The 25,558-nt window shown below is 47.3% G+C and overlaps 3 protein-coding genes across 3 annotated transcripts in view; 2 read left to right on the forward strand and 1 right to left on the reverse strand.

Moving 5' to 3' along the window:
* Window positions 1–6,219, forward strand: part of LMNB2 (lamin B2) — a 36,387-nt gene extending 30,168 nt beyond the window's left edge. Inside the window, exon 12 of the mRNA XM_036399339.2 lies at window positions 1,076–6,219. Within this exon, the coding sequence (XP_036255232.1) occupies window positions 1,076–1,117 (42 nt within the window). The 3' untranslated portion in view covers window positions 1,118–6,219. The remainder of the gene's footprint in view (window positions 1–1,075) is intronic.
* A 1,333-nt stretch (window positions 6,220–7,552) lies between these two features.
* On the forward strand, window positions 7,553–9,256 carry TIMM13 (translocase of inner mitochondrial membrane 13). Its single transcript, XM_036399676.2, has 3 exons — window positions 7,553–7,746; window positions 7,888–7,956; window positions 8,032–9,256. The coding sequence occupies exons 1-3, from the start codon at window positions 7,621–7,623 to the stop codon at window positions 8,128–8,130; spliced, it is 294 nt and encodes a 97-aa protein (XP_036255569.1). The 5' UTR covers window positions 7,553–7,620; the 3' UTR covers window positions 8,131–9,256.
* A 1,149-nt stretch (window positions 9,257–10,405) lies between these two features.
* Window positions 10,406–25,290, reverse strand: TMPRSS9 (transmembrane serine protease 9). Its single transcript, XM_054517352.1, has 18 exons — window positions 25,170–25,290; window positions 23,267–23,394; window positions 22,789–22,856; window positions 22,181–22,356; window positions 21,057–21,098; window positions 19,903–20,074; window positions 19,412–19,686; window positions 19,098–19,234; window positions 17,691–18,006; window positions 16,705–16,876; window positions 15,019–15,290; window positions 14,215–14,351; window positions 13,362–13,719; window positions 13,157–13,273; window positions 12,346–12,517; window positions 11,769–12,034; window positions 11,084–11,220; window positions 10,406–10,613 (listed from the first exon to the last, which is right to left on the reverse strand). Exons 1-18 carry the CDS (start codon window positions 25,288–25,290, stop codon window positions 10,452–10,454), a joined length of 3,228 nt encoding a protein of 1,075 aa, XP_054373327.1. The 3' UTR covers window positions 10,406–10,451.
* Between the last annotated feature and the right edge of the window lie 268 nt (window positions 25,291–25,558).

The raw sequence follows: 25,558 nt of genomic DNA on the forward strand, positions 1-25,558 counted from the left end.
GATGTTTAACTTGTGCCTCCTTAGTTGGATCAATCCAGCATAAGATTTAGTGGGGGGATTCCCCTTCAACTTTTGCCAACTCTGAGCTTCCCGGTCCTTTCTTCCTTTCTTCCCATGGTTGCTTGCAACATTGCAGTGCACCAGGAGAGGACAGTGTGAGCAGTGCTGCCAGGAATTACTGCTGGGATCCATCCTCGTACAGCTCAGGCAGGGGCTGATGCCAGCTTAGGGTATCTGTGCTTCACACAGTTTGAGCATTAGCAGGCACTGTTCCTCCCAGTATCTGCTGCTCTGTGCAACAGAGCTGGGGCATTCTTGCTGGAAGCAGGATATTACCAGATAACCACTGAAAACCAGCAATGGGGATGCTTCTCTTGCTGCAAGCTTCAGCTTATTGGTTTATTTTCTGACACTATATAGCTTCTACACCTGAAATAAGCTTGGTTTTTCTTAATAATACCACCTGTATGTTTTGATAACCTTCAGCTTAATAATGTGAAATAAACGACCAGGAGTTGACAGAACAAAAAAAGGAGAAGGATATATAGGTGATGCCAGAAAATATTTTAAATTTGAAACCTAAGGGATTTGTTCTTCTGATCAATGGGCATTAGTAGGTCTTTTCACAAATAACCCATTCTGTGCAGGTTTGCAGGTGCGTTCTCAAAGCTTTTTTGGTCCCAAAGATTTAGCAGTGTATTTCTAGTATAAAACAACTGATTTTTCTTACCCAAAAAAGCAGCTATATAGCAGAGATCGCTCTCAAACAAAATCAGCATTTGAAATACAGGAACTTGCTGGTCTCGAGCTAATGACATCACAACTTTCATTTGTCATCTGTATCACTGTTGGAAATATGTCAACCCATTGCAGGAAACCACAACCAGAGGAGCAGTGTGTCAGTCCTGGCAGCAGACTGGGGCATGTGCTTTACTTCCTCTTATGTACTGATGTTCCCTTAATGTAACTAAACTACTAAAAAATGCTTTTGGCAACTGAGATGATAACCAGAGTCTAGGCTTACAGTCTGAATAGCTGGTAAGAACTGAATTCAACTCTGTCTATCCTTTTTTAGGGTGATCCCAGAACAACCTCTAGAGGATGCTCAGTGATGTGAAGAAAGAAGAAAGAAACTATTATTTACGCTTTTCCCTCTTCATTTATTTCCTTTTATTTTTGCTATTTTTTCCTTCCAGAGCCACTGAAAACTATTTTTATATGCATCACCTGATTTCTTTGACGTTTACTCCTTGGTACATTTTTATAAAAAAATTTCAGAAAAACTTTACTGAACAAAATTGCCAGGATTTTTAATAGATTTCTTTATTTTTCCCTCTTTGTTGAAACACTATACAATATTTTTCCCCATACAGAATTTAAAGTCTTACATAAAAACCTAAAGCAGAAAAGAGATTTTAGCTAAAATGAGATGAGACTCCTTGAGTGTACGGTAAATCTATAATTACATATATAATCAGTATAATACTCCTGGAAAAAAAGTTTAATGAAGTGTATTCATTTACAGGGCCCTGGGAGAGATTCACAGAGTGTTTCCTCAGCAGTTGTAGAAAAGCTAGTATTTTGCCTGGTATCCTCAGCAATTCCCAGCTTAGGAAAATTACACCATAGATTCATTCAAAGTGCTGCCCCACAACTGCAGTGACGGGGGAAACTTCATTTTAGGCATTTTTGACTCAGGACCTTGCCATTGTGTCTTTCTCCAAGGTTTGACAGCCTAATGGTAAAACATCTGGGTCTGTCACACCTGAGCTCCATGTCATCATTTCAGAAGTTGAATGGTGAGTTCTGCTTCCTGAATATACGCACCATCCTAAGTTGGAAGTGTCAAACCCAGAGGTTGAACTGTTTGATTATTAGGGAATTTTGCCATTGTCACAAGTTAAATCATGGACACAAATTGTGATATTCAGTATTTATAATTTAATCCTTTCAACATATTCAGCTTTAAAAATATTTGATTAAGATTTTAGAAGTAAAACATATTTATACTTTTGGCAGTGATAAATATTGGGGATTTTAAAGGTTATCCAATGTAAATGTTGACCTTTTTAATCAAAGCTAGATATAGCTTGTTCCTACTTCTGTTAGGTTCAAAGGGGCATTGTCAGGTATCCTAAGGAGCAATATTTGCAAAATAGAGCAGAAATAGTTGAATGACTTTTAAACAGTTCAAAGGAACTGCCTCTGTTAAGGATGTAAGCAACGCAGCATTCAAGTGCTAAAGTCTAACAAGGAGTGAAGGGAGAATAATGTTTTTTATAAAAAATGCGTTGTATGGGTAGCAGATGATTTTTAGTTTGAGGATGCATTTTTTACCTGATAGTGTCCATTTAGGTCCATTTCTGCTGCTGCATTTCTCTGGAGATAACTCTGAGTCCCATAATCTTTAAGCACGAGGAAAAATACTTGACTGCTCCAAAGAATGCAAATGTTTTTTCAACTACTAGTTGAAAAACAAACTTAGTAGTTTGGATAAAAAATTTGGACACCATTTGATTTCAGCATAGAATCCTGTTGTTACCTGCACTCTTGAACTCTGATCTTGTCATTCAAAATGTTAAAACTCATCAGACAAGTGACAAGGTTTGGATGTTTTCGGTGGCTTTTGGACATTATGTTCTCTGAACAGTATCCTGACTGACAGATATAACCTAGAAAGTCAGTTTAGTGGCTCGGATTGATGGCTTTGTTATGCAAGCAGGGTGGGAACTAAAGGGGCTTTAACTTCAGGATTTATTTTGTCATTTAAAAATAAAGATGCTACTTTTCTTTCCTTGAGTGGGATAACTGAGTCGCTGAAGTTAAGCTAATAGACATTTAGAATTATGTTTTAATCCATTATGAGAAGACCCATTACAAAAAGCCAGGATAAAGATTCGGCTGTTTGGACTGATGGGATAACTGAATTGATGTACTTGGCCATCTTCCTGATGTAATTTTCCCACTCTGCTTGTGTAGAAGGTTAAATATGTAGTAAATCATGTCTCTCTCTCTGTAAGATATATCTAGTGAAATTATGTTTCTCAGACATACTGTTACAATTACCATTTCTAAATTCATTGTTATGCAAATGAATGCAATCATTGTAGAGTTATTTTTGCAACACACCTTCCAACCACTGGACACCATTTCCCTTTTCTGACCCACAGCTTCTATAAGATACTGACATAGCATTTGAGGGCTTTTTTGCTTTTTTCCTAAAGATCTGTATTTATTTTTTTTTTACATGGGCCAGTTTTCAGACTGCTTATTCCTTTAAGATTGTCCTGTAAATTTAAGATTATTTTGTGATCTTAAATACTAAAGTAATGAATGTGTAGTTAATTTACATTTTTTTCTGTGGTTTTGGGTTTGTTTGTTTCTGTAAAGAATGGCCTCAGAAAGGCAGCTCAAATGAAGAAAAACCTCTTGCTACCTGAGCCATAGTTTTCCTAGCAGCTACTGTATGAGGAATATGTCTTCTTGTAGCCTTAAGAACTGGTGCTTGCAGATTTCTTGTAATGAGCACTGTGCCCTTGAGTAACAGTTTGCAGAATATGTCCTTAGAATTGGAACTGTATCCATTAACTGTGGAAACAGTTTATTTGATTCTTTAGGAGCATGCTTGGGTATATACAGGTCACATAAACCTGTGATACTGTGGGAAAAGCCAAGTCTGAATGTGGATGATTCTGTTACCACAGTGCTTTTTAATAGGCTACTGCAAATCTGATAAATAACTCCTGGCTGTAAATTACAAGTCACACAAGAACTACTGTATTCCATGTACTTTGTTTTTTGTGTTGCCTTCTCCAGACACCATCCCAGCCTCTTGCTTCTGATGCTGAGCTTCAGTCTTAACAGTGCTGTTCCAGCCAGACTGGGAGGCAGTTTTGTGGCTTTACCAACCCAAAAAGCATTGTTTCTTTTTTTTTCTGTCTTTCCAAGATTTCTTTCCATTTTCAGGATATTTAAAGTTTTTTGTTCATATAAAATCCAGTGTCTCCTTGCCGCCTTTTTCTCTTTGATCCTGTATATGAATCAGTCTTGACGAAATTAGAAGGGTGGACAGCAGTTCTACTTCAGTGCTGGTACCTGGCATAAAGCTTGAAGGAGAAATAGATTTGACTTGTCAAATGATTTTAAGGTATCTCTGATGAGGGAAATGAAGCTTTTATCAGAGTAGTTACTTAAGTGTAACTATCAATATGGATGCTCTTAATCCAGAAATATAATCTTATTCTGAATGAAATAGTAAATAGTTTTTCCTATGTGTAGCTCATAACAGAATATCTTATAAAATACAATAAGCACATCCTGCCTCCTCCTAAGCTCATGCCACGTGAAAATGCTTGTCTCAGAGCAAGTCCCTCTATTTGCAGACCTGTCAGGGAATGTGGTACCTTCTGGAGTGAATTGTGGCCTCAGAGTCCCTGGCATTTAATGCCATTTTTTTCTCCCTTGCTTCTGCATTTGTTCCTTTAAGTGTTGCATTGCAGTGACATACTCCAAGGAGTGGAGTGGCTGGGATTCCCTTGTTCCTGCACATCCATATTTCCTGTGATTCCTTTGCTGCCACACAGGTGTATTTCCTGTTCCCTTTGTTGCCTCACAGCTCTATTTCCCAGCAGATCTCCTTATGCTTACATGGGGCTCCAGTTGGCTCTGACAGGACCCATCATTTGCACTGAGATGTTGCTCACTTACCTTCAGCTCCATGTTACCATTAGATGGGCAGTTGGCTGCATAGTCAGTGTTTGCAGCAGGAACCAAAAGTCTCAGGAAGAATATAAATATCTGCTTCCTGTGATGTAAAAGCCAGCTGAGTGTGCAAGCTGGCAGTAGTGTGGGAATTGTACTGCAATGTGAAAGGAGATCACTGTGTGCTGTCTGTCCTCAAGCAGTGGGACACTTCATGTTCAGTTCAGGGATGTTACTGGGTTTTATACACCCTTTTTTCTTTTTTATGCTCATCCTGTATAAAGGCCCTTTAACTGCAACCTTAACAGAGGTTACAGGTTAGAAGAGACCTGTAAAAATCCTCTCTACACCCCAGGACCTTGTAGAATCTGTTACCTTTCTGCGCATCAGAAAGGTTTTGATGCTGCAGGAAACCATGCATGCTGTATGTTCTAGATCTCTTGTAGGCACTTCTCTCATGTCTTCACTGTTAAACCATTCTATCTTTTCTTTCTGTATCTTCTTTTGAAAGTCTTACCTCTAAACAAAGGCATATCCATATTTGATCCTGCATTTTACTGACACTGTTGGGTCCAAACTCTGTGTGAGCAAAGCCTTGTGAACCAGTGAGCGGAAGGTGAGGTAGTGATTGCATTTTTCAAAGCACTGTTGTAGCTGAATGTCGGGACAAATTATATTGGAGAGATTGTTTTCTCATTATATTGGCCTGGGAAACAGAATTTTTATTTGCCCTTCAATATGCTTAGCTTTAAACCAGTTTAAAATTATTTAAAGGTGTTTGTTGTTTTTTTTTTATACAAGATCATATTTACATGCAATTATTATTTGTAAACGTAATTCTTTTCTTGAAATGCTAAGGTCTAGAGTGAAAAAGATGCAAAAGCCTCCATTCAGAATAGCACAAGTAGTGAATTGACTTGGAGTTCCAGAAAAGATATTGTTTATTGAACTTCCAGATTTATTGTTAGCTATTACTGAAGTGACAAGTCCATCTTGGTAAGGCAGATGTTACTATATATTCAGATACCCAGATCATTACACTAAAATTACAAGCAATAATCTATTTTGAGCAAGTTTAAGCCAAAATGCTTTCCATTTGGGCACAAAATACAGTTGATCTCTTATTTTCATAGCAGTGATGCCTGGTGACTTGAATTGTGATTTTTATTTTTAAAATTTTTAAACAAAATTTTGATTTAGACAGGTCTGGCTTGAGGGCACTGCAGTAACCACCTCCAGTCAGCTGCTGCAGACGAGTTTTTGGAAGGTTGAAGTTTTTTAAATAGGGAATTATGAAAAAGGCTGTTAACAGAAACACAAAGACAAAACAATGAAAGGGTTCACTTGAAACTTAGAAAAACTACATCATGACCTAGACTTTATCATTTCAAAGTGGTTTGTTTTTTTCTTTTTAGAATATGCATGCCAAATGTCTTGTCTTTTTCAATGATTTGTAATATACATTTTATGACTGGAAACTTTTTGTACAACACACTCAAATAAATGTTTTGCATTTTATTGGTTTCCCTCTGTCTATTACCCAACACACAGGTAATGTGGGCTGTTTGAGATGATTCATCCAAGGAGGCCTTTAAGTGTGGAGAGAGGACACCAAGAGCTGCTGTCTGCGCTCCTGACAGTGATCAGCTGAATTGTGTTTCTGCAGGGATCGTGGGGTGTGGCAACAAACTGCTTTCCTTAAACTTGACGCAATGCTGGTGGAACCTGCTGTCCTCTCTGATCAGTACCAACAAAAGTAGGGGGAAGAATAGCTGGAGCTAGAGCAGATAAACCTTCCCTTGCTTTCTCATCACCGTGGCACTGAAGAGATTTTTCGATATAACCTACTTGATGCTAAATAAGAATGAGAGCAGAAACTGATCCCTGGCAGGGATGGATTCTTAGGGATAGACAGAAGCATTGCCACGAGGTGATGCATTTGCCAGCCTGGCTCAGCTTCCAGCCCACTTTCGAGTATGGACTTGAAACTGGGCTGGAAGCTGAGCCAGGCTGGCAAATGCATCTAAAAATTGCATTTTAAATTAATTTTAAACTTGTACCTTAAACTAATTTCATTTTAAACTAGTACCTTAGGTGGCTGCTCCATCGTTAGCACTAGCTAATGATGCTTCTTGCAGGGTGGTAGGAATGCCTTCTGTTTGAAGTGGGCAGATCCAAAGACAGGATGATATCGTTTGCAATACTCTGATTGTGGGCTCAGGCTAGTGAAGATGAGCACAGTTTTGGCTTCAGCTCTGCTGTGTTACTCAGTGCCCTCCTCTCATGCCATCTCCTACCTGCACATCACATCTCCTCCATGAAAAAGAGCTCCGTAGCGTGGTCTTCTCCCATTCGCTTCTACTTCGTCCCGCAGCATTCTTACTTAATGGAGGGAAGTGTAATGAAGCTGACTTTAAGGGCATGGACCTCTCACCCGAGTCACGTAAGGCAGAGGAAAGCCTCGAAGAACAGAAGGATGAATTCCAGAGAGAACCCAAAGCGGAGCTTCTCTCTGCGGGGATCTCAGCAGAGCTGGTGGTCCACGGGGTGCGACTGGGCAGCGTTTGTGTCTCTGGTGATGCCGCTTTAAAGCCCCTTCCCGTTGCCCTCGTTGGTGGCGCTGCGCTGAACCCTGGTACTCGAACCCTGGTGTCTGAGCCGGGCCCGGCTCGGCCCCGGGGAGTCCCCTGGGAGCTCGCTGGCGGTGACACCAGCGTTCGGGGCCACGGGCCGCGAGTGGCGGCGGGACGGGCGGCCCGGGCTGGAGCCGGCGCGGAGCGGCTCCGCTGGGGCGGGCGGAGCGCGCAGTCCCGCCCGGCGCAGAGGCGGAGGAGGCGCGGGGCCCGCCGGGAACCGCAGTCCGGGCGCCGCCATTTCTCCCTCCGGCAGCGCAGGGGCTCGGCCGCGGTGACTCTGGCAATGGAGAGCGGCTTCGGCTCCGATTTCGGCTCCGGAGGAGGCGGCGGGGGGAAGCTGGACCCGGGGCTCATCATGGAGCAGGTGAAGGTGCAGATCGCCGTGGCCAACGCACAGGAACTCTTGCAGGTCAGGAGGGGCGGCGGGGCTGGCTCGGTCCCGGTGCGGGTCGCGGGGAACGGCCAGGCCGCCCCGCTCCCCTCGCAGCAGGGGCGGCGGCTGTAGCCGGAGCCCCCGGACCGCGCTGCCACTCACGGCCTCTCTCCGCAGCGGATGACGGACAAGTGCTTTCGGAAGTGCATCGGGAAGCCCGGCGGCGCCCTGGACAACTCCGAGCAGGTGAGGACGGGCGGGAGAACTGGGCACCCGCGGCCCCTTAGCTCGGGGCTGCTGCTGAGGCTCTGTGTCCCGCAGAAGTGCATCGCCATGTGCATGGACCGGTACATGGACTCCTGGAACACAGTTTCGCGAGCCTACAATTCTCGGCTGCAGCGGGAGAGAGCCAACATGTGACGCCTGCCGGCCTCCGGGCCGAGAAGGGACCATGTGGGGAGGGGACAGCGGCCAGTCCAGGTGGTTAGGGGTGAATCCTGCTGCCTTCCCAGCCCCTGCCATGGCAGAGCAATAAAACCTCGCTGAACCTTTTGCATCTATTGGCTTTTATTAGCACCAGCTCCAGGAGAGAGTGATTTTTTTTTTTCCATGAGCTGCTTGCTTTACTTCTTGTCCTTCCCAAGTGTCCAGATTGGCCCAAGGTATTATATCAATTGATAAATCCTTGCTGAAAGGGCTGTGACAGGCAAGGAGCCTTCTGTGGAAAACGGGGGCCAAGCCAAGCCAGCGACACAGTACCCTTGCTTGGGATTCCAGCATGGACCCATCCATAAGGTCATTACTCAGTCCCTTTTCATTAGTGGAAAAACTGCCAGAAGATTGTCTACATTCCACCTTGGCTCTCATCTCCTATATCTGTGTAGCACTTTGTGGGGTTATTTTGGGCTTGTAGGCTTTGACTCAGCTAAAGCACAGTGCTGGGGAGCAGGACAGCCTTGCAAATAGTTGTATGAGCACAGCTAGGCATGCAGGGTTGGGAAGTACTTAGGTTCTTTTCTTTCTAGAATAAAGTGTGTTGTGTGGCTCTAATACTCAGTAGTTTCTGGTTTGGCTCTGGCACAGATGTTCCATCTTGGAGCCTATATCCTAAGCATATTTTTTTTGAGGGAGGAGCATGTCTGCAACAGGGAATGTTGGTCTGCTTTGGGGCACAACTCTTATTTTTGTGCTTCCACACTGCTCCTGAAAAGGTGGGTTCGTGTTGCGTGGTCAGCAGTGGATACAACAGCTGGAAGAAAAGAGTGTTGGAGATCAACAGTGCCCATGTTTGTTTTCTTTTTAAATACTTTCTTTTGAAGCTCTTATGTATTTTATAAAAGATTTCATGGTTTGCTGGACACAGAGACAGACTGGAAGAATGACATCTCCGTACCTTCTAGGACATTCACTGGGATGTGGTAGAACCTAAAGTGTTCTCACACCAGGTAAACTATGAGGAGATATTTGAGTATTTGGACTTACTGAAACTGGAGTTTCCTTTCTAGACTATAAGAATGACTATTTGAAAATAAAGTGCTTTCAGACATGTTTGCTTAGGGGGCTTTTTCCTTTTCCTTATGGCTGCATGAATTCTGTGGTACTGGCTGTGCAGCAGTCCCATTTCATTCATGGGAGCATCCCACAGGTGTTGTAGCCATGCATCTGAACCCATCTGGAGCTGAGCCATGCCTGGAAGCCAGCTCTCCCACCTAGCTGGTGCTCTGCCTCAGAAAGTTGTAGATCTTGCTGCCAGCTGGGTTGGGATGGAGGAGACCTCTTGTTATGCCCAGATGCAGAACTTCAAGCACCAAAAATGAGGAAGGGGTTTGAGGTACAAGCAGCTGTTCAGTTTTGGTAGCTGAATCAATGGGGACATGTCTAAGTCTGCTCTGCCCAAGACTCAGCACATGAGGTCTGCTGCAGTTCTTTGCTTGTGAACAAAGTTGTCTATGTGTCTTATCCTGGCTGGTAGGACCAGAAGAAGTGTACTTGCACCACTATCTCAGCACTTTAAATTTTTCCCACCTAGCTTAGCCAGACAGTGGTCAGTGTGGCCATGTCTTAATCTTTGCCAGTTTAATCACCTGTTACCTAAGGCTAAACGGGGTGCATGGGGGTGTGTGAAAAGCCCCTCCTTACACTCTAGTACACATCAGGGCCTGTGCAGTCTGAACTCCCAAGTGTTCTAGTCCTGCATTCTCTTAGGATCAAATGGTGTGCTAGGAGGTCATCACTGAGCTCTCTAGTCCCACACACTAATTGGAAACAGCATCATACCCTTCCCAAAAGCCACTGCACAGCACAACAGCTCCATCGAGTCAGTGAGGTCTGAAGCTTCTGCAAGGGCATAACTTTGGGCTGGGGGAAAGGTCACAAGTCTGCTGGCTTGGCCATGGGATTGACAGCTCATAGGCAGGGGTCAGCCAAACTCCATGAATTTTTGGCAGATATTTCCGGCACCCATCCAACTAGGAAGGTCATGTTTTAATGCGCAGTATACTTGGCCAGGTCTTAAGATGAGATAGGCTTCATTTATTTATAGAAAAAGTTTAGAATTTGTACCTTTCTATGCAAAGCAGTTATCAAATGCTTTGATAACAACCAGCAGGTCACACAACACCTGCAAGGCTGTCTTCACCCCTTTGCAGCATCAGAAAAATGTACAGTAGCTGAGGGGTTAGTGCATCCTCTGGCAGTTATTCCTCTCATTCATCGCCTTCCCTGAGTGGTGAAATGCAGTTTCAGAGCTTGAGGTTCTGCACAATCCAGCCTTGGACAGCTGTCACTTTGGTGTAGACACCAGGGAAGTATGGCCTGGCACAGCCATAGCCCCAGCTTGTGATTCCTGCTAGAAACCACTTCCCTGAAGGTTCTTTACATGCCAGGGGCCCACCTGCATCACCCTGCAGAGAGAGGAAAAGGATCCAGTATCAAGCCACAAGCAGTGCAGCTCCCCCAGCTGTGAAATGTTCTTTCTTTCTGGGGCATAGACATTTGCTGTCCTGTTCCCCACTTCCCCAGGAGCTGCATTCCAAGCTGAAGAACTGCTCAGTGATGTACCTGCATGAACAATCTGAAGCTGGGGTTCTGGAATATAGAAGAGTCTGTTTAGAGGTACAGTAGGGTCATGAAACAGGCCCCATGTGATCTCCTAGCATTACTTCTCTGTGTATTTCCCTGACCTGTCACAGGTTGGTGGGGCAAGCAGCATGAGGTGTATGCAGGATGGACGTGGATAAAAGCAGCAGCCAGTTGATGGACAGACATCTGAGCTAGGGGAGGCAGGGCAGGGCCCTCCTGAGAGAATATAGTCTAGGGACTTGGCACGAGTTTGCTCTGTCCCAGCCACAGCATTTGTTGCTCTTGTACTCACTGAGCAGCTGTCGACGGTGCCCTGTGGGAAACCAGCACACAGCATCCTGCTGCTGATCTGGACGGGGTAGAACTTTTTGCAGGCCTGGTCTCCGATCATGTTCACTGCTGCTTTTTGCAGATGCTTTGACATGAGACCTGAGGAGACAGGTATTGCTGTTAGCTGGGTGAAGAGCACATGAGAAATAGCAGCATGTGAAGTGGGGTCTCTTACTTGTTTGCCAGAGGGAGAGACCTGCTCTGGGAAAGTGAGTCACCTGGTTCAGCAGAGCAAACTCCAGAAGGTCCCTTGGGTGTGTCATTTGTCAGGCAGCTTGACTGACCAGACACAAATTGGAGTGGTCCAATTTGGTATTGGGGTGGTCCTTGTACTGCAGAAGCACAGCTGGAGCAGCTGCTGTGGGGGTGGAGAGCACAGTGGCTGACATGTAGAAAGCTTGGGAAAGCTTCAAGAGGAAAGAGGTGTGATAAAATGGAGGAGTAGTGTGAATGGTAGCTGGGGAGGAGATGATGGTGACACCAGGCCTTGCCCAGCTTGGTATCCTCTGCAGCATATAGCCTAGGATGGGAGTGCTTGGGGCAGTGGTGTGAGAACTTAGATGTTTGGGCTTGTAGTGTTGCAGTGTAGGTGGCCAAGCACTGAGCTTGGCCATCATGGTTGTGGGAGGGCCCTCTTTATCCAGTACCTCCTTCCTTTGTGGAGCCCCAGCCTGTGATGAAGCATCTGGCCCCTTCATGGAAGATATGAGAATTGTCTGGGAGACATATAGGTCTGATGGTGCTGCTGAACGTGACAGGTGTGCTCAGCTCCAGTAGTGCCACATCATAGTCTAGGCTGTAGACGTTGTAAAAAGGGTGTTTGTAGATACGAAATATTTTCTCCATTTTGCCATCGATGCCACTCAGGAAGGGTGTTCCTAGATAAGCCACCCACATTTTGGGGTCACTGTAACTGCAGAAAGACAGCAAACCTGGCTGTTAGGAGCATAGCCTCACAAGGAGGGCCATCCCTCCACTTGTGGGGCTGGCCACACCTTAGGAGGTCAGGACCCCTGTCTCCAGAACCAATGGGTGTACTCAGGCTTTGTTCCATCCATTCCTTTTCACACTTACCTCTAGGGGCATTTCTCTGATAGGGGGTGTGTGCTTCCTGTGGGGCACAGCTTGCCAGCCAGGTGCTGGACCACGAGGGAGGGAAGGGCAGGTTGGCTGATGGGACTGAGGCAAGAGCCAGCTGACTTAACTAGCTTATCTCAGACTTACATGTCAAAGCAGTGAGCTGCAGAGAGCAGCCACCGGTCAGCAATAAGGACAGCCCCACACTTGTGCTCCTTCCGCCGAAGCCAGAGACTGACTTGCCAGGGCCATTCTCCTCGAGCCGCGCTGCTGCCACCCACAATCTTGCTAAAGGCCAGAGCTGTTGTTGAGCCACAGTCTGGAACACAGGAAGAAGCACCATGGTTTTAAATAACCATAAATGGAAGGAATTACTTCCTGCCTTCCATAACCTGTGCTGTGGGACAGCCTTCTGGGGGAGCATGTACAGGACAGTAGGATGTGATGAATTCGGTTCACCCAGCTGAGGCAAGGCTTGATGGACAGGGTGTATTTTGCAGACTTGTTATCACAGATTGCACCTTCCAGGGATGTGGTATGTGAGGAGCAGGTATTTGGATGGCCCGGCTCAGCTATCAAACAGCAAGGAATGTGCAGGCCCAAAGTGCAGTCCCAGGGATGCCAAGACACTTTCTGGGCTGCCATGTTGCGCAGACCCGTCTTGCCACCTTGTGCTACCAGACTGACTGGCCAAAAGGCCTGTGTGCTGGGAAATGGGTTCTAATGTCTGCAGCAGAGTAGAAGAGGCTGCACTTTCTGGCAGTAAATTTGGATTCAGCTCATCCAGCTGTATCTTGTTTTAGGCTCTGGCAGAGCAAGTACGATCTGGACCATAGTGGGCTGGCCTAGGACCTCAGTGTCTGGGCCCAAGACAGCCAGTGTTAATATGGTGGCTACCACTGTGGAGTCCAGGTCATGTAGAGCTGGCAGCAGCCACAGGCTACAGAGAAGAACTCACCACAGTTGTGCTCATCGAAGCCATTGCTGCAGTCCACAACACCATCACATTCAGGATTTTCTTTTCCAATACACACCTTGCTGGAACACTTGAAAGTGAGGCTGGTACAAGGCACCACTAGAAGGCAATAACCCATGACCTGCTCAGTACCCTCTATGCTGGAGGCCTCCTGCCAACATGTCAATGCATCAGTTACCAGTTTTACCTGGGGTTTGGGTAGGCTTGGCAGTCTCGGTCGTTCTCAGAGCTGTAGAAGTTTCGCTCATGGTTGAACTCATCTTTGTCTGCAGGGTGGTTCTGCTGGCTGGACCTGCAGCCATTGTGCTGGGCTGGATAAAAATGGCTGTGGTAGAAGTTCTAGGGATGGCTGAACTGGAAGGGATGCTTGTGCCACCACTGGGCAACTGGGAGATAGTGTCCAGGATCCAGTCTGTGAGTTTGGTAATTCTGGAGTACACACCAGGTCTCATAGCCTGGGCACAACCAAATCCCCAGCTCACAATGCCAGCAAGGTAAAACACTCCTGGAGTCATCTCACAGGCCAAAGGCCCACCTGAATCTCCCTGCAGAAGAAGCAAGGCAATGGCTGCTCAGTCCAATCAGGTCTGCCCTCAGACACACCAGAAGGACTTAACTACCCTCAGCTCTTCTTCCTCCAGCCTTGTGGGCCTGTCTGCTGTCATGCAGTGTGTATGCAGGGCATGAGTGTGGAGAAATTGAAGTTGGGGTCAGTGACTCAACCTGGCTCCTGTCGGCACCTTTCCACAGCTGCCACCAACTGCCACTCACTCACTGCCAGGAGGAGACCTGCTTCATCCAGGATTTGTCTGGTCAGAGTGGTGGGATGTTGGTTTAAGTAATTCTCAACTTGGTGGAGCTTTATGTGCTTTCCTAAATCTCCAAAGAAGTGGGCTGGGGTTTTTTTTGTGCTCAAGTACATGTGAATTACACAGCTGGATTACAGCAGCTCAGTAAATATTTCACAAGGATCTGCTGAAAGCAGAGTTAGCCCAGCTTTCGAGAACAATCTACAGAGTAGAGAAATCCCACACTTTTACCTGGCATGAGTCTACCAACCCCTCCATGAAGCCAGCACAGATCATTCGGTCAGTGAGGGAGAAGTTGTAGAGGAAGTTGCAGGTGTTCTGTTCTATGATGCCCACAGATGCTTTCTGCAGGATCTCGGGCTTGGTGTCTGCATGAAAATCACAGAATTAGTGAGTGCAGCAGAGGGAAGGAGCTAGCTAATGGCTTTTAGACTGACTCAACACATATTTTGGGAAAACAGGCTCTAATCCCACGTGGGAATTGAGTCCTATAAAACCTGTTTTCTCTGCAGCCCTGAAGCTTGGGGCTCACCCCAGGGTGCAGTTTCGTGTCTGTGCTAAGGATTCTGCACAGTTTGTGTCCCATGCTCCTGAGAGTTTGTGGGCTTCTTGTCAGCTGGACCTCTTTGGTAGCACATGTGCCACTCTCAGGCTTTCTCCTTATAGTGGGATCTTTGCTTATGCTCATTGCTTGGAACACCTCTGTGACTGAGTGGCTGACATACCATCCTGCTGGGGCTGCAGCAGGCTCTGAGGCAAGCACCTGACACTTGTTTAGCACAGTAGAGCTACTGAGGGCAGTCCGGCAGGTTTCTCCTGGTTCCCACCAAGCTGCCTCTCCTAGGTAACTGTGGCTTAAGGTAGTGCTCTGTGTGCCTTTATTCTTGCTTATTCTTGTGTTTCTGTCGGTTCCTGACTGTCCCTGTTACTGACCCCTGTCCTATACATTCCCAGGAATGTGGATTGGGCACGGGCTTTGCTGCTCACGGTATCACTGCTCCAAGGCAAATCAGCAGGTAATGCATTACTGCTTACCATTCCCTTCCTGGAGGTCACCCCATCCAGAAATGAGGCATTTCTTGCCAACAGGAAACTTCTGCATGGCTAGTGGGAGGCACACAGGCTGTATGTATTTGTTGAAGACAAGAGGTCTTGCCAGTTCAAGTACAGCCACATCAAAGTCCAGAATCATGGGGTTGAAGAGGGGATGTGGGATCACCCTTGTTACATTGACTTTCACTGCATTCTCGTCTGTTCCGTTTATTGATGTTGTTCCCACATAGGCTTCAATCTCTTCTGGCATTGTCCTGCAAATACATAAACCTAAATGTGCATACTCACACACTTATCCCTGGCATGAATTCTGACATTGAAATTAGAGACAGCTTTACATGATCAGCATGCAGCAGAGCAGCCCTACTAAGTCAGGCCCAAAGAACTGTTTCCAACAGTGGCACCTGTTGGATATCACCTGAAGAGCAAATAAACATGCAGTAATAATCCTCTCTTTACCTTCAGGAATTTGTGATTTCAGGAGTGTTCTGGCACACAGGTGGTGTCTCTCTATTCAGTAGATCTTGCTGGATTTTTTGGTTTTATTTGGATTTTTCTAAAGTTGTGTTTTATTCTTTTTTTAACCCCAGATGAATTTTAAATATTTAGCTTAATTACATTTATTAGAAAAACTGCTTCCTTTTGATTGTTTTCCACCTGCTCTTAGTGATTATTTGGTATCTTAAAAAGACAGTCAAAAGGCATTCCCTAAACATTTTGTACCCTTCATTATTGTACAGTCCCATCAAACACTGCCTTCCCATTAGTTGGTTTTTTTTTCCCAGGTCTAGTCTGATCTCTTTTGTTGTGCTTGTTATGATGCTGCTCCACACCCTGCTCATCCCTGAACCTTGTGAACACATGCACATGGTATTACTCTTGCCCTCCCTGTGATGTTGGAGCAGTCGGTGTGCTGTGCATTACCAGCAACATCCCACTCATCTCCCATATTTTTTACTGCATTCCTGTGCTCATTAACTGCCTCTGCCACAGGACTGCTGCTGTCAGGGCAATATCCACATGTTTCTGACCTCTTGTTTTGAACTGCAATAGCTGATGGAGGCTCATTCACAGACAGACAGCACTATTGGTTGTGCTGTGTACCTCATTTCACACTTGCCTACCTTGCATTTCACTTGCTCCTTTATTGCCCAGTTGTTTAATGCATGAGGTTGTCTTAAAATCCTTCAGAATTAGTAACCCACCTTTTCTGCTTTCAGGAATTTATTCTTGACAAGCATTATCTTCTTGCTACTCACTTCTTTAGGCTACTTATAAACCTAGGCTTGGGTTCTTGCAGTTTAACAGAACTATGCAGGATTTAACTGACCATTTTCCCTTTACCAGCTGACCATGTGTCTCTATTTCACATATTACAATTTTTTAAGGTTAAGTTTATTAAAGAAACTCTCTTGCGGCACTTTCTTCCACCCCTCTTAGATATGTTGTTCTTTCTCCCTGATCAGGCTGCTTTAACCTTTCTCTGCCTCATTCCAACCTCCCCACAAACTCCTTTTTGCTATGAATGTCTAGCTATAGCAAAAGTTAATGTCCAACATTTGTCCTTGATTTCCATTTCTTGACCCCAGTGCCACACTGTGGATTTGGCTGTGCAGCTCTGTGCCGGTGGGCAGGTGAGCTGGAGCAGGGACAGGGATGGACTCTTACTCATTGAAGCAGTGAGCTGCTGACAGCAGCCAGCGGTTCCCAATGATGGTGGCTCCACAGAAATGTCTCGAGTCTTCTTTCAGGCTGACTTGCCAAGGGATCTCTCCTCTGGAAGCATCTGTTCCTCCCACAATCTTGCTGGGTTTAGAGAACCCAGGTCGTCCTCCACACTCTGAACAAAAGTCAAAGCATGACTTGTGAGTATTCCTAGCAGAGGATAAGCAAGGAAAGACTTCACTCTCTCTAACCAGTAAGGCTTAGCAGGGATAGGTTATGCCTGAGGTGTGAGATATCTACCCAAGCCCTGCTGGCTGATAATGGCAGTGCCTGATGGTGGCCATGTACAGCTGGACTTTCACACAAAATGCTGTTCTGCATCTTGCTCTCAGCAAGTTGTGAATCCTGGGCCTTTCTTGAAGGCAGAGTAATCAGTAGCTCCATGCCTTTTAGCCTTGCCATTCCAGATAAAATATTATTCTAGATTTAGAAAAATACCCTTCATTTGCATCTCCTTGCAAAGCCGCTGGGAGCACTCCTTGGAGTGGACAGGTCATCCTACAGGCACTTGCCCTCCTTCCCTTCAGGGAGCATGGCTGCTGTGAAGGGACAGCTATCAGTTTTGAACTGCTGGGAGTTCCTTAGGTGGCAAGCAAAAGTAAGTGATCAACAGATTAAATACTGTCAGATGCTGCTGTGCCTTAGTGACCTGTTCTGGACCTGCCAGAGCAGACCAGTTACACAGCAAGATCACATAGTCACAAAAGCAAAGGAGAGCATGGAACTGCAGAAGTACTGAGTGACTTTGCCAGGTTGCTCTGGACTGAGCTAGGGCAGCCATAGAGTGGCTTTGTACCTCAGCACTTTGGCAAAGTTGTGTGGCTCACCCTACAAAAGGTCAGCTTAGGTTAGTGGAGGAATGAACCTGATGTTTGGACCTATACCAGCCACTCTGCCTGCCAAGGTGCACCCACTGTGGGTGCTCATACCTTGTGGTCCTGCTGCAGCCCCTGGCCTGCTGGCAGCTGGGGCTGGTAAGGTGGTCGGGGTTGCTCCAGTGGTGGTGTTGACCTCTTCAGCACTGACTATGTTACTGTTAGTCCTGAAGTGCACTGGAGGAACAGTACGGGCTATGGAGGTAGGGAAGGCAGAAATAGCATCCAAGATCCAGTCTCTGAGTTTGGTAACACGTGTGTAAACCCCAGGCCGCCTGGCTTCAGCACATCCAATACCCCAACTCACAATTCCCGCCAGAAAAAACCTGCCAGATGGTTCTTGGCAAACCAGAGGCCCACCAGAGTCACCCTGCAAGAGAAAGCAGATGGTGAGCTCTCCCTGGCGATGCACTGAGCTTGCCCTGGCCACCCTCAGCATCCCTCTGCCAGCTGGAGTCTCTCTGTCCCTTTACATTTGCTCCAGCCTAGTGATGAGTGGAGCATTTGGGTGCTGGCCTTTGGGTGTTCCTCCATGTGGGCATGCTGTCCTGCTATTACACAGAAGCCTCGTGCCCTTTATATGCCAGAACAAAGGACACAATCTGTAAAATCTAGGATTAAGCATTTCTACTGCTTTAATAATTTGTTAAACCTCATAAAGGTTAATCCTAGCAGCCCATACACAACCAGATGATGGGTGTTCATTGCCTGATACACAACCCAGGGAGACCACATTAATGTTTGTATCTCAATGTCAGAAGCGGTTCAGTTCTTGGTTCTTGTGGGGCCCTGTGACTATCACTGATGGACATGTGGTGTCTGTGAAGCTGGTAATGCCTTCTGGGGATGAGATTGCTCTAGATCAGTAATTAATAACCAGATGGATCATGTTCATCACCCAACTTTGAATCTTCAATTCTTGGCCCCTTCTCTGGTGTTTGTGCTGTATTTGGTGCAGATTTGTTTAGCTGGTTTCTGTTGGTTTGAACGTTCCTGCCAAGCCACAGAGACAGACCTGGAAATCAGTCCTCCTCTGGCATCACAGTTCTCCTCTCTCCATACTATCAAAGGCAGGCCTGTCTCCAGCTCACCACTTGCAGTTCCAGGATGGAAAAAAAACTAAAAAAACACTCTGTTGTTCACCAAAAACTGTTGTGTATGTTTTAGTTTCCACTGCTGCCCTTTGCCCATCTGGATTTTTATCTGAAGACCTGTGTGGAATATTGGTAGGGCCAGCCCTGATGACAGTTCAAGAAGTCAAGAAAAGTAGTTAATTAACTGAAAGAGCCCCTTAAAAAACAGTACCCTGCTCTAAGCAGTAACGAACATATCCTCATTTGTGTCTTATTGGGAAACAGTGACCATAGTGTCAGTTCTGCTTATTGAAGTGTCACTTGATGCATACTGGGAGGAAAAAGCTTTATGTGGGCAGGTGTGCCATCTTCTCTGGGCAAAGCTTACCTGACAGGAATCAACCTTCCCCTCCAGGTAGCCAGCACACATCATCCTGTCTGTGAGGACATGGCTGTAGAGACTGGAACATAGGTTCTGGTCCAGGAGCTCCACTGTTGCTTTCTGCAGGAACTCCGGTTTCACCACTGAATGAGAAAGACACAGTTATGAGCTCAGTGCAGGAAGCCCTGCACAGGATCAGCAGCTCAGGGTACAGCCCACCTCAGCTGGCCAGAGCAAGGTCCGAGTTCCCTTCCCCTGATGCCTTCTGCCCCACTCACACCCCACCACATCTCCTCTGCTGCCTGCCATGCTTTGCTTACAGAAATCCTCCTTGAGGTAGCCCCAGCCAGAGATAAGGCACTTCTTGCTGGTGGGGAAGTGATGGCCAGCATCTGGCAGGCACACGGGCTGGATGTACTTAGTGAAGGTCACAGGTCTCTTCAGCTCCAGCACGGCCACATCATAGTCAGCTGTGTCAGCGTTGTAAGAGGGGTGTGGGATGATCTGTGAAATGTCCATTTTCACTGCACTGCCATCTGAGCCTCTGAGGGAGGTGGTCCCTGTGTAAGCTGCCCACATGGCTGGGTCCTGAAACCTAGAGGAGAGACAGTGGGAGCCATGTGAACCTGCAGCCACAACATTGTCCTGCAAACCCAAGCTGCCTACTGCCCATCCTGCCATCCTCTCCAGGAGTGATGGAAACTCCTCATTCTCCCCATGGTGGGGCAGAGAGGTGCAGCGGGAGCTTGAGCAGATATGGCAGCTTTTGGAACAGGGATGGAGGGTGGAAAGTGGTGTGACTGAAACTTACTCAGTAAAGCAGTGAGCAGCAGACACCAGCCACTTCTCTGTGAGGATTGCAGCGCCGCAGAAGTGCTCATTGTTCTCTCGAAGGCTGACTTGCCATGGGAACTCCCCTCTGGATGCCTCTGAGCCTCCAACTATCCTGCTGGCAGTCTGCATGGCAGGACGACTCCCACAGTCTGCAAGGGAGGAGAAACTCAGTGCCTCAGGATCCTGCTACTGCACCCCAGCAACACGCTCCTGGGGGCAAGTGGGAAAAGCTGCTTCAGCTTTGTGTGTGCTGCTGGCATATGCTCAAGCAGCAGGGTGGTACTTGGGATGTCACAAAGCAGCCTTTACCCTGCAGGCTTGGGAAGAGCACTGCAAAGCACTGGGCCATTACAACATCCTCCCTGAAACTCTTCTAGAGCAAGAAACTGTAGAGCAGCATCCTGACTAGTTTGATGAGCTTAGCTACTGCCTTGTGATAAGCTTCCAGCAGCTCATGGGCATGTGGCTCTTGTCCATTGTGCCAGCCCACCAGTAAGGTGGACCTTGTCACCACAACCCATCACAGTTGATGGGACCAAGGTGTTTCCAGGGCACAGTGTTCCTTATCCCGATGCAGCCATTTACTATTGTCTTGAAAAGTCATGGCATGTCCTTGGCTGTTTTCAGTGCCTGAGAGCCACTGGTGTCCCACCTGTCAAGGTCTGCCAACAGTGGGTTGTGGCAGGTTCTATGTCCAGGAGACCTGCTGTGGGAGATTCAGCACAGCCCCTTCCATCAGAGGCATCAGCACAGCCTGTTTGGCTGTCACATTCAGGGCTTTCTTTTCACATACTGGATGTTGGAGCAAGCCTGTGTCCCAAGGGCAGCTCCCTGGGGACAGCAAGGCTTGAGTCACTCATGTCTTCTGCAGTCCACGCAGCAACTATCCCCTGCCTTCCCCAGGGGCAACCACCACTGTATCCTTGTCCTTCTGCTCCCTGTCTGCCCCAGAGTCCCTGCAGGATGGTGCTGGGAGCAGAGCTGCAGCTTGTTTTGAGCTTGCAGGCCCCTGGACCACCAGGTTATGAACAAGATGGGGCCCAAGCCTGTATCTGTATCCAGGCTGCTGGTGAGGAAGAGGAGGAGGAGGCTGCAGAGTGCAGGTGATTCTTCCTGCTGCCTGGCTCTTACCTGATTTCAGTCCAGGTCTGTGGGAAGAAACCTTGTTGGGACCTGGGACAAAGAGGAAGGAATCAGGATCAGCAAGGGCAGGGCAGCCCAGCCTCAGGTCCTGGAACTGTGTTCCTGGGCTGGGGCTGCCCCGGCCTTTGCTGCATCTTCCTTCCTGCCTGGTGATCTCTGTGCCCACCTGTGGCCAGTGTGAGGCAGGGCCCATGTCCACAGAGCAGGGGAGGCACAGCTCCCTAGTGCCCTGCAGGCTTTGGGGTGACTTCACGTGCAGAGAGAAATTCCTAAAAGTTGTGGAAGTGAGCTGCCTCTCAGGAGCAGACTGGGGCTGAAGCTATGCAAAGCTGTTTGCCTAAAGCCAAGGGGACTCCCAGCACCTTCCATTTGGGCAGCACAAGGCTCACAGAGATCCAGGGATCCTGCCCATTCTGGCAGAGGGTGCAGAGGAAGCTACAGAGGAGCCCACACCTTCTTGTTTCCCAGGCTCATGGGTATTTTTTTAATTTGCTGGACCTGGAGTCCTACAGTCACATGCAACTCCACAGTCACAGAAGGAAAGGCGAATTTCTTGTCAGGTGGTTTCAGAGAGTAATTCAACTATGAGAAATAGCAACCTGAGCTGTAGTTATTGCTACAACTCTGAGGTCTGCCTAAGGGCTGCTGTGCACAGGTAGGTACAGACAACCCAGCCATTAACCTCCTGGAGCTTCATTCCCTATCCCTCAGACTGATTTCAGGTGCTGCAAGAAAAGCCAAAGCAGTTGCAATTTATGCTTTAGGTTCTGTTCTTGCTGTGGGTCCCTCAACCTGCTCTTGCAGTGCAGAGCAGCTGGATAGCATTAGTGTTGGAGAGGTATCTGGGGACTCCACAAATGTCTCTTTCAAGCTGACAAGATCTAGGCTGGTTTCTGCTGCTGTCTGGTGAAGCTGGAGCAGCTGGCAGCCAGGCAGATCATTTTATCAGTTTGCTGGGTGCCTGCCAGCACCCCAATTTCTAACACTGCTGTTGGACACAAAGCCTTGACTGGACATTCAGAGCTAAAACCCTGCAGCAGTTTGGCTGACTCATGGTGGCTTAGCTGTGTGCCCCCTGCTCTGCCTGCCCGGCAGGGGCAGCAGGGCCATACCTGTGAGGGAGGCTGAGGAGATGGTCCCGTAGGCAGCCAGGGAGAAACCCTGCTTGTGCAGGGCAGCTGCCAGCCCATGCCTGAAAGCTTCCTCCTCCAAGGTAGAGCTCAGGGGTTGGGAATCCTGGGGGGTGAAGAGGAGGCGGAAATGGACGATCACACTGGAGTTTCCATTCCTATTGGGAGACAGAGAATTAAGGGCAAACTTGGCTTCATGGTCAGTACAAGGGTCAGGTTCCTGTGCTAGCTGTCTACAGGGAACTCAAAGGAAACAAATCTTATTCTTAATATTTTGATTCTTAGTAATTTAAGGTTTCTCTGGGGATGTGCTCTGGGTTGACATGATCATTTGAATTTTTTTTCCTTTCGCCCAAAGCTGTGGTTGAACAAAATTCTTTTCCTCTGCCCTTCTGACTGCATTTTGAAATTTAAAAATCCAGAACATTGCTGCAATCCCAGATGAAAATCCAGCCTTGACCAAAAACCAGTTTCTCTTTGTACTAGCTTTGAACAAGAGCACAGGTATGAGTTCACCTTCTTGGTGAGGCTTGTCAGAATTCTCTGAAACAGGAGCTGTAGGGTCTGCAGAGATAGCTGTCTACACTCACCTGTAGCCCAGGATGGTGCAACCAGTGCAACTCCAGTTCAGCTGGGAGTCCTGGAGACTGGAGAGAAACTGCAAAGCAAAGAGTGATGGTCACACATTTACTGGACCCCAAGGAGATGGGAATAGATGATTCCTGGGATTTTGCTGGAATGTGGAGCTGTTGGTGCATGGTCTCTTGCTCTGTAAGCAGAAGCACCCATGTCAAGCTCATACGTAAACTTTTTCCCACCCTGGCTTTTAGGGCATGAGGTAGTACATCTTTTTTCTATGTAAGGAATAGGCCTGAACACACATTTCCCATTCCATGAATGTCTCTCAGGGCCTTGACAGGGCCTCTCACAGTGTAGTTCAGCCCCACAGTGTACCCTGCTGATGTTTAAGAAGTCCTAGTTTTCCTCCTGCCCCTGGCTTAGAGATTCTGCTGGTGCTACCACCACAGTATTTCACAAGTGTTTTCCCAGAAGGCCCAGATAACTCACCAGCCTCTCAAGAGCAGGTGTCAGCACCCTGTAGTAGTCTGAGTTCTCTGTCTGTAAGCTGCTATTGAATGGGATTCCTTGCAGCTCCACTGTGTGCTCAAAACTGGCCTCTCCTGTGGAATGGCAGGCTGCCAGAAAGGGAAGGTGTCTGTCAGAGGCAGCTTTCCTCACAGCTTTGCAACATGAATATCATCCTGTCCTTCAAACCCCCTGTTTTAAGCAGCTTGACTATTCCTGAGCATCCCAGCTGCCTCGGGGGTGCCCCATAACTGGACTGGAGTACCCTGTGCATGTGCAGGAATAGCATTTTGTACTGAACTTGTTTGAACTTGAAAACAGTGGGTTTTTGTCAAGCCTGAGACAGAAATTCATGAACAGACGGGTACAGCCTGGCAACCTGAGATTGGCCCTATCCTTGCAGGAACAGCCTTGGGAAGGTTCTGCTAGGTACTGAAGCCACCTCAGAAACTGTGACTGTACAGGTGGCATGTGTCAGTCATGTCATGCTGGGGTTCTCACTGGTGTGCTGGCCTGAGGTGGCCATGGGGCAGCAGAAGCAGCAGGAGAGAGGTGGAAGAGGGAGGGAGATGGTGGCCATGCTCTGGAGTGGGACAGTAAAACAGGCAGTGCTCAGTGGCTGCAAGTGGTCGTGATAGGAAATGGCAGAGGCAGCAAGGTACAGTGACAAGAAACTTCAAACTCACAGAGACAGATTACAGGACAGAATCATAGAATCATGGAATTGTTTAGGTTAGAAAAGACCTCTGAGATCATTGAGTCCAATCATTTAACCAGCACTGCCAAGGCCACCATTAATCCATGTTCCCTAATGCCACATCTACATGTTTCTTAAATCGCTTAAATTGCAGGGATGGGGATTCCACCACTGCTCTGGGCAACCTGTGCCAGGTCTGGACAGCCCATTCAGTGAACAAATTTTCCCTTTGTCCAATCTTAAACTCCCCTGGGCCACCTTGAGGCCTTTTCCTATTTTCTGTCCTTGTTCCCTGGGAGCAGAGCCCAAACCCCACCAGGCTGCACCCTCCTGTCAGGAGTTGTGCAGAGCCAGAAGGTTCCTCCTGAGCTTCCTATTCTCCAGACTGAGCCCCTCAAGCTCCTTCAGTTGCTTCTGGTGCTCCAGCCCCTTCCCCAGCTCTGTTCCCTTCTCTGGACACACTCCAGCCCCTCAATGTCTTTCTTGTCATGAGATGTTTTAAAACTGAACGCTGGATTTGAGGTGGGGCCTCACCAGTGCTGAGCACAGAGGGACAGTCACTGCCCTGATCCTGATGGCCACATTATTGCTTCAGCAGATCAACATCCCACCCAGCTTGGGTCATCTGTCAACTGACTGAGGACGCCCTCCATCCCCACTGATGAAGATACTTAACAGGGCTGGCTTCAAAGTGGCCCTGAGGATCACCACTGGTCACCAGTCTCCAGCTGGATGTGACTCCATTCACTCCCACCCTCTGGGCCTGGTCATCCTGCTAGTTTTTACCCATTAAAGAGCACACTCATCCAAGCCATAAGCAGCCAGCTTCTCCAAGAAAATGTTTATGGGAAATGCTGTCAAAGGCTTTACTGAAGTTGAGATAGACCAGATTCAGACGCTTTCCCTCATCCACTAGGTAGGTCATCTTGTCATAGAAGGACAGTCAGATTGGTCAAGCAGGAAAGGAATAGAGCATATGTATCATGAGACACTGAAGATAAAGTGCTCCAAAGTCACATATTGAGAACATGAGCTGACTACACCCCTTGTAGTTCTTGTGCATTGTGCAGAAAGGTGTCTGCATTTTGATCTCAGTAGGAGGATTTTGAGGATTTTTGCTATAAGCAGTGCAGACCACTTCTCTTTTGGAGTGATAAACTGAAAGAATGTACCTGGCAGCACACTCACCCAGCAGGATCCCCAGGCACAGGGCTGTTGCACTGCCTGCCACAGCAGCAGCAGTTACCTTCCAGCAGCAGGCCCCCAGTCTCCTCCTCTGGCTGCCTTGCCCTGGCTTTATCTGGTCCATGCTTTCTGAGCAGCTCTACAGATGGGCTCTGTGATTAAAAAGAAGAGGAGGAAAATGACAAGACTGGGATGAAATCTGTCATGCCAGCTAAGGTTACCACAGGAGCATCATTTTCTGCTCCTGCTGGACCATTCCGACCTGGCTATGGAAGTCTTGGCATTAGGCTATGTGTATCCCCAAGGTGCATGTTATATGGATTAAAACTCTCTAAGTAATAAACCTCACCCTGTAGTTGTTCATGAGGCAGATTTCAAGGTGAGGTTTCATA

Source organism: Molothrus ater, chromosome 26 (assembly GCF_012460135.2).
Source record: "Molothrus ater isolate BHLD 08-10-18 breed brown headed cowbird chromosome 26, BPBGC_Mater_1.1, whole genome shotgun sequence".
NCBI classification, from domain to species: domain Eukaryota; kingdom Metazoa; phylum Chordata; class Aves; order Passeriformes; family Icteridae; genus Molothrus; species Molothrus ater.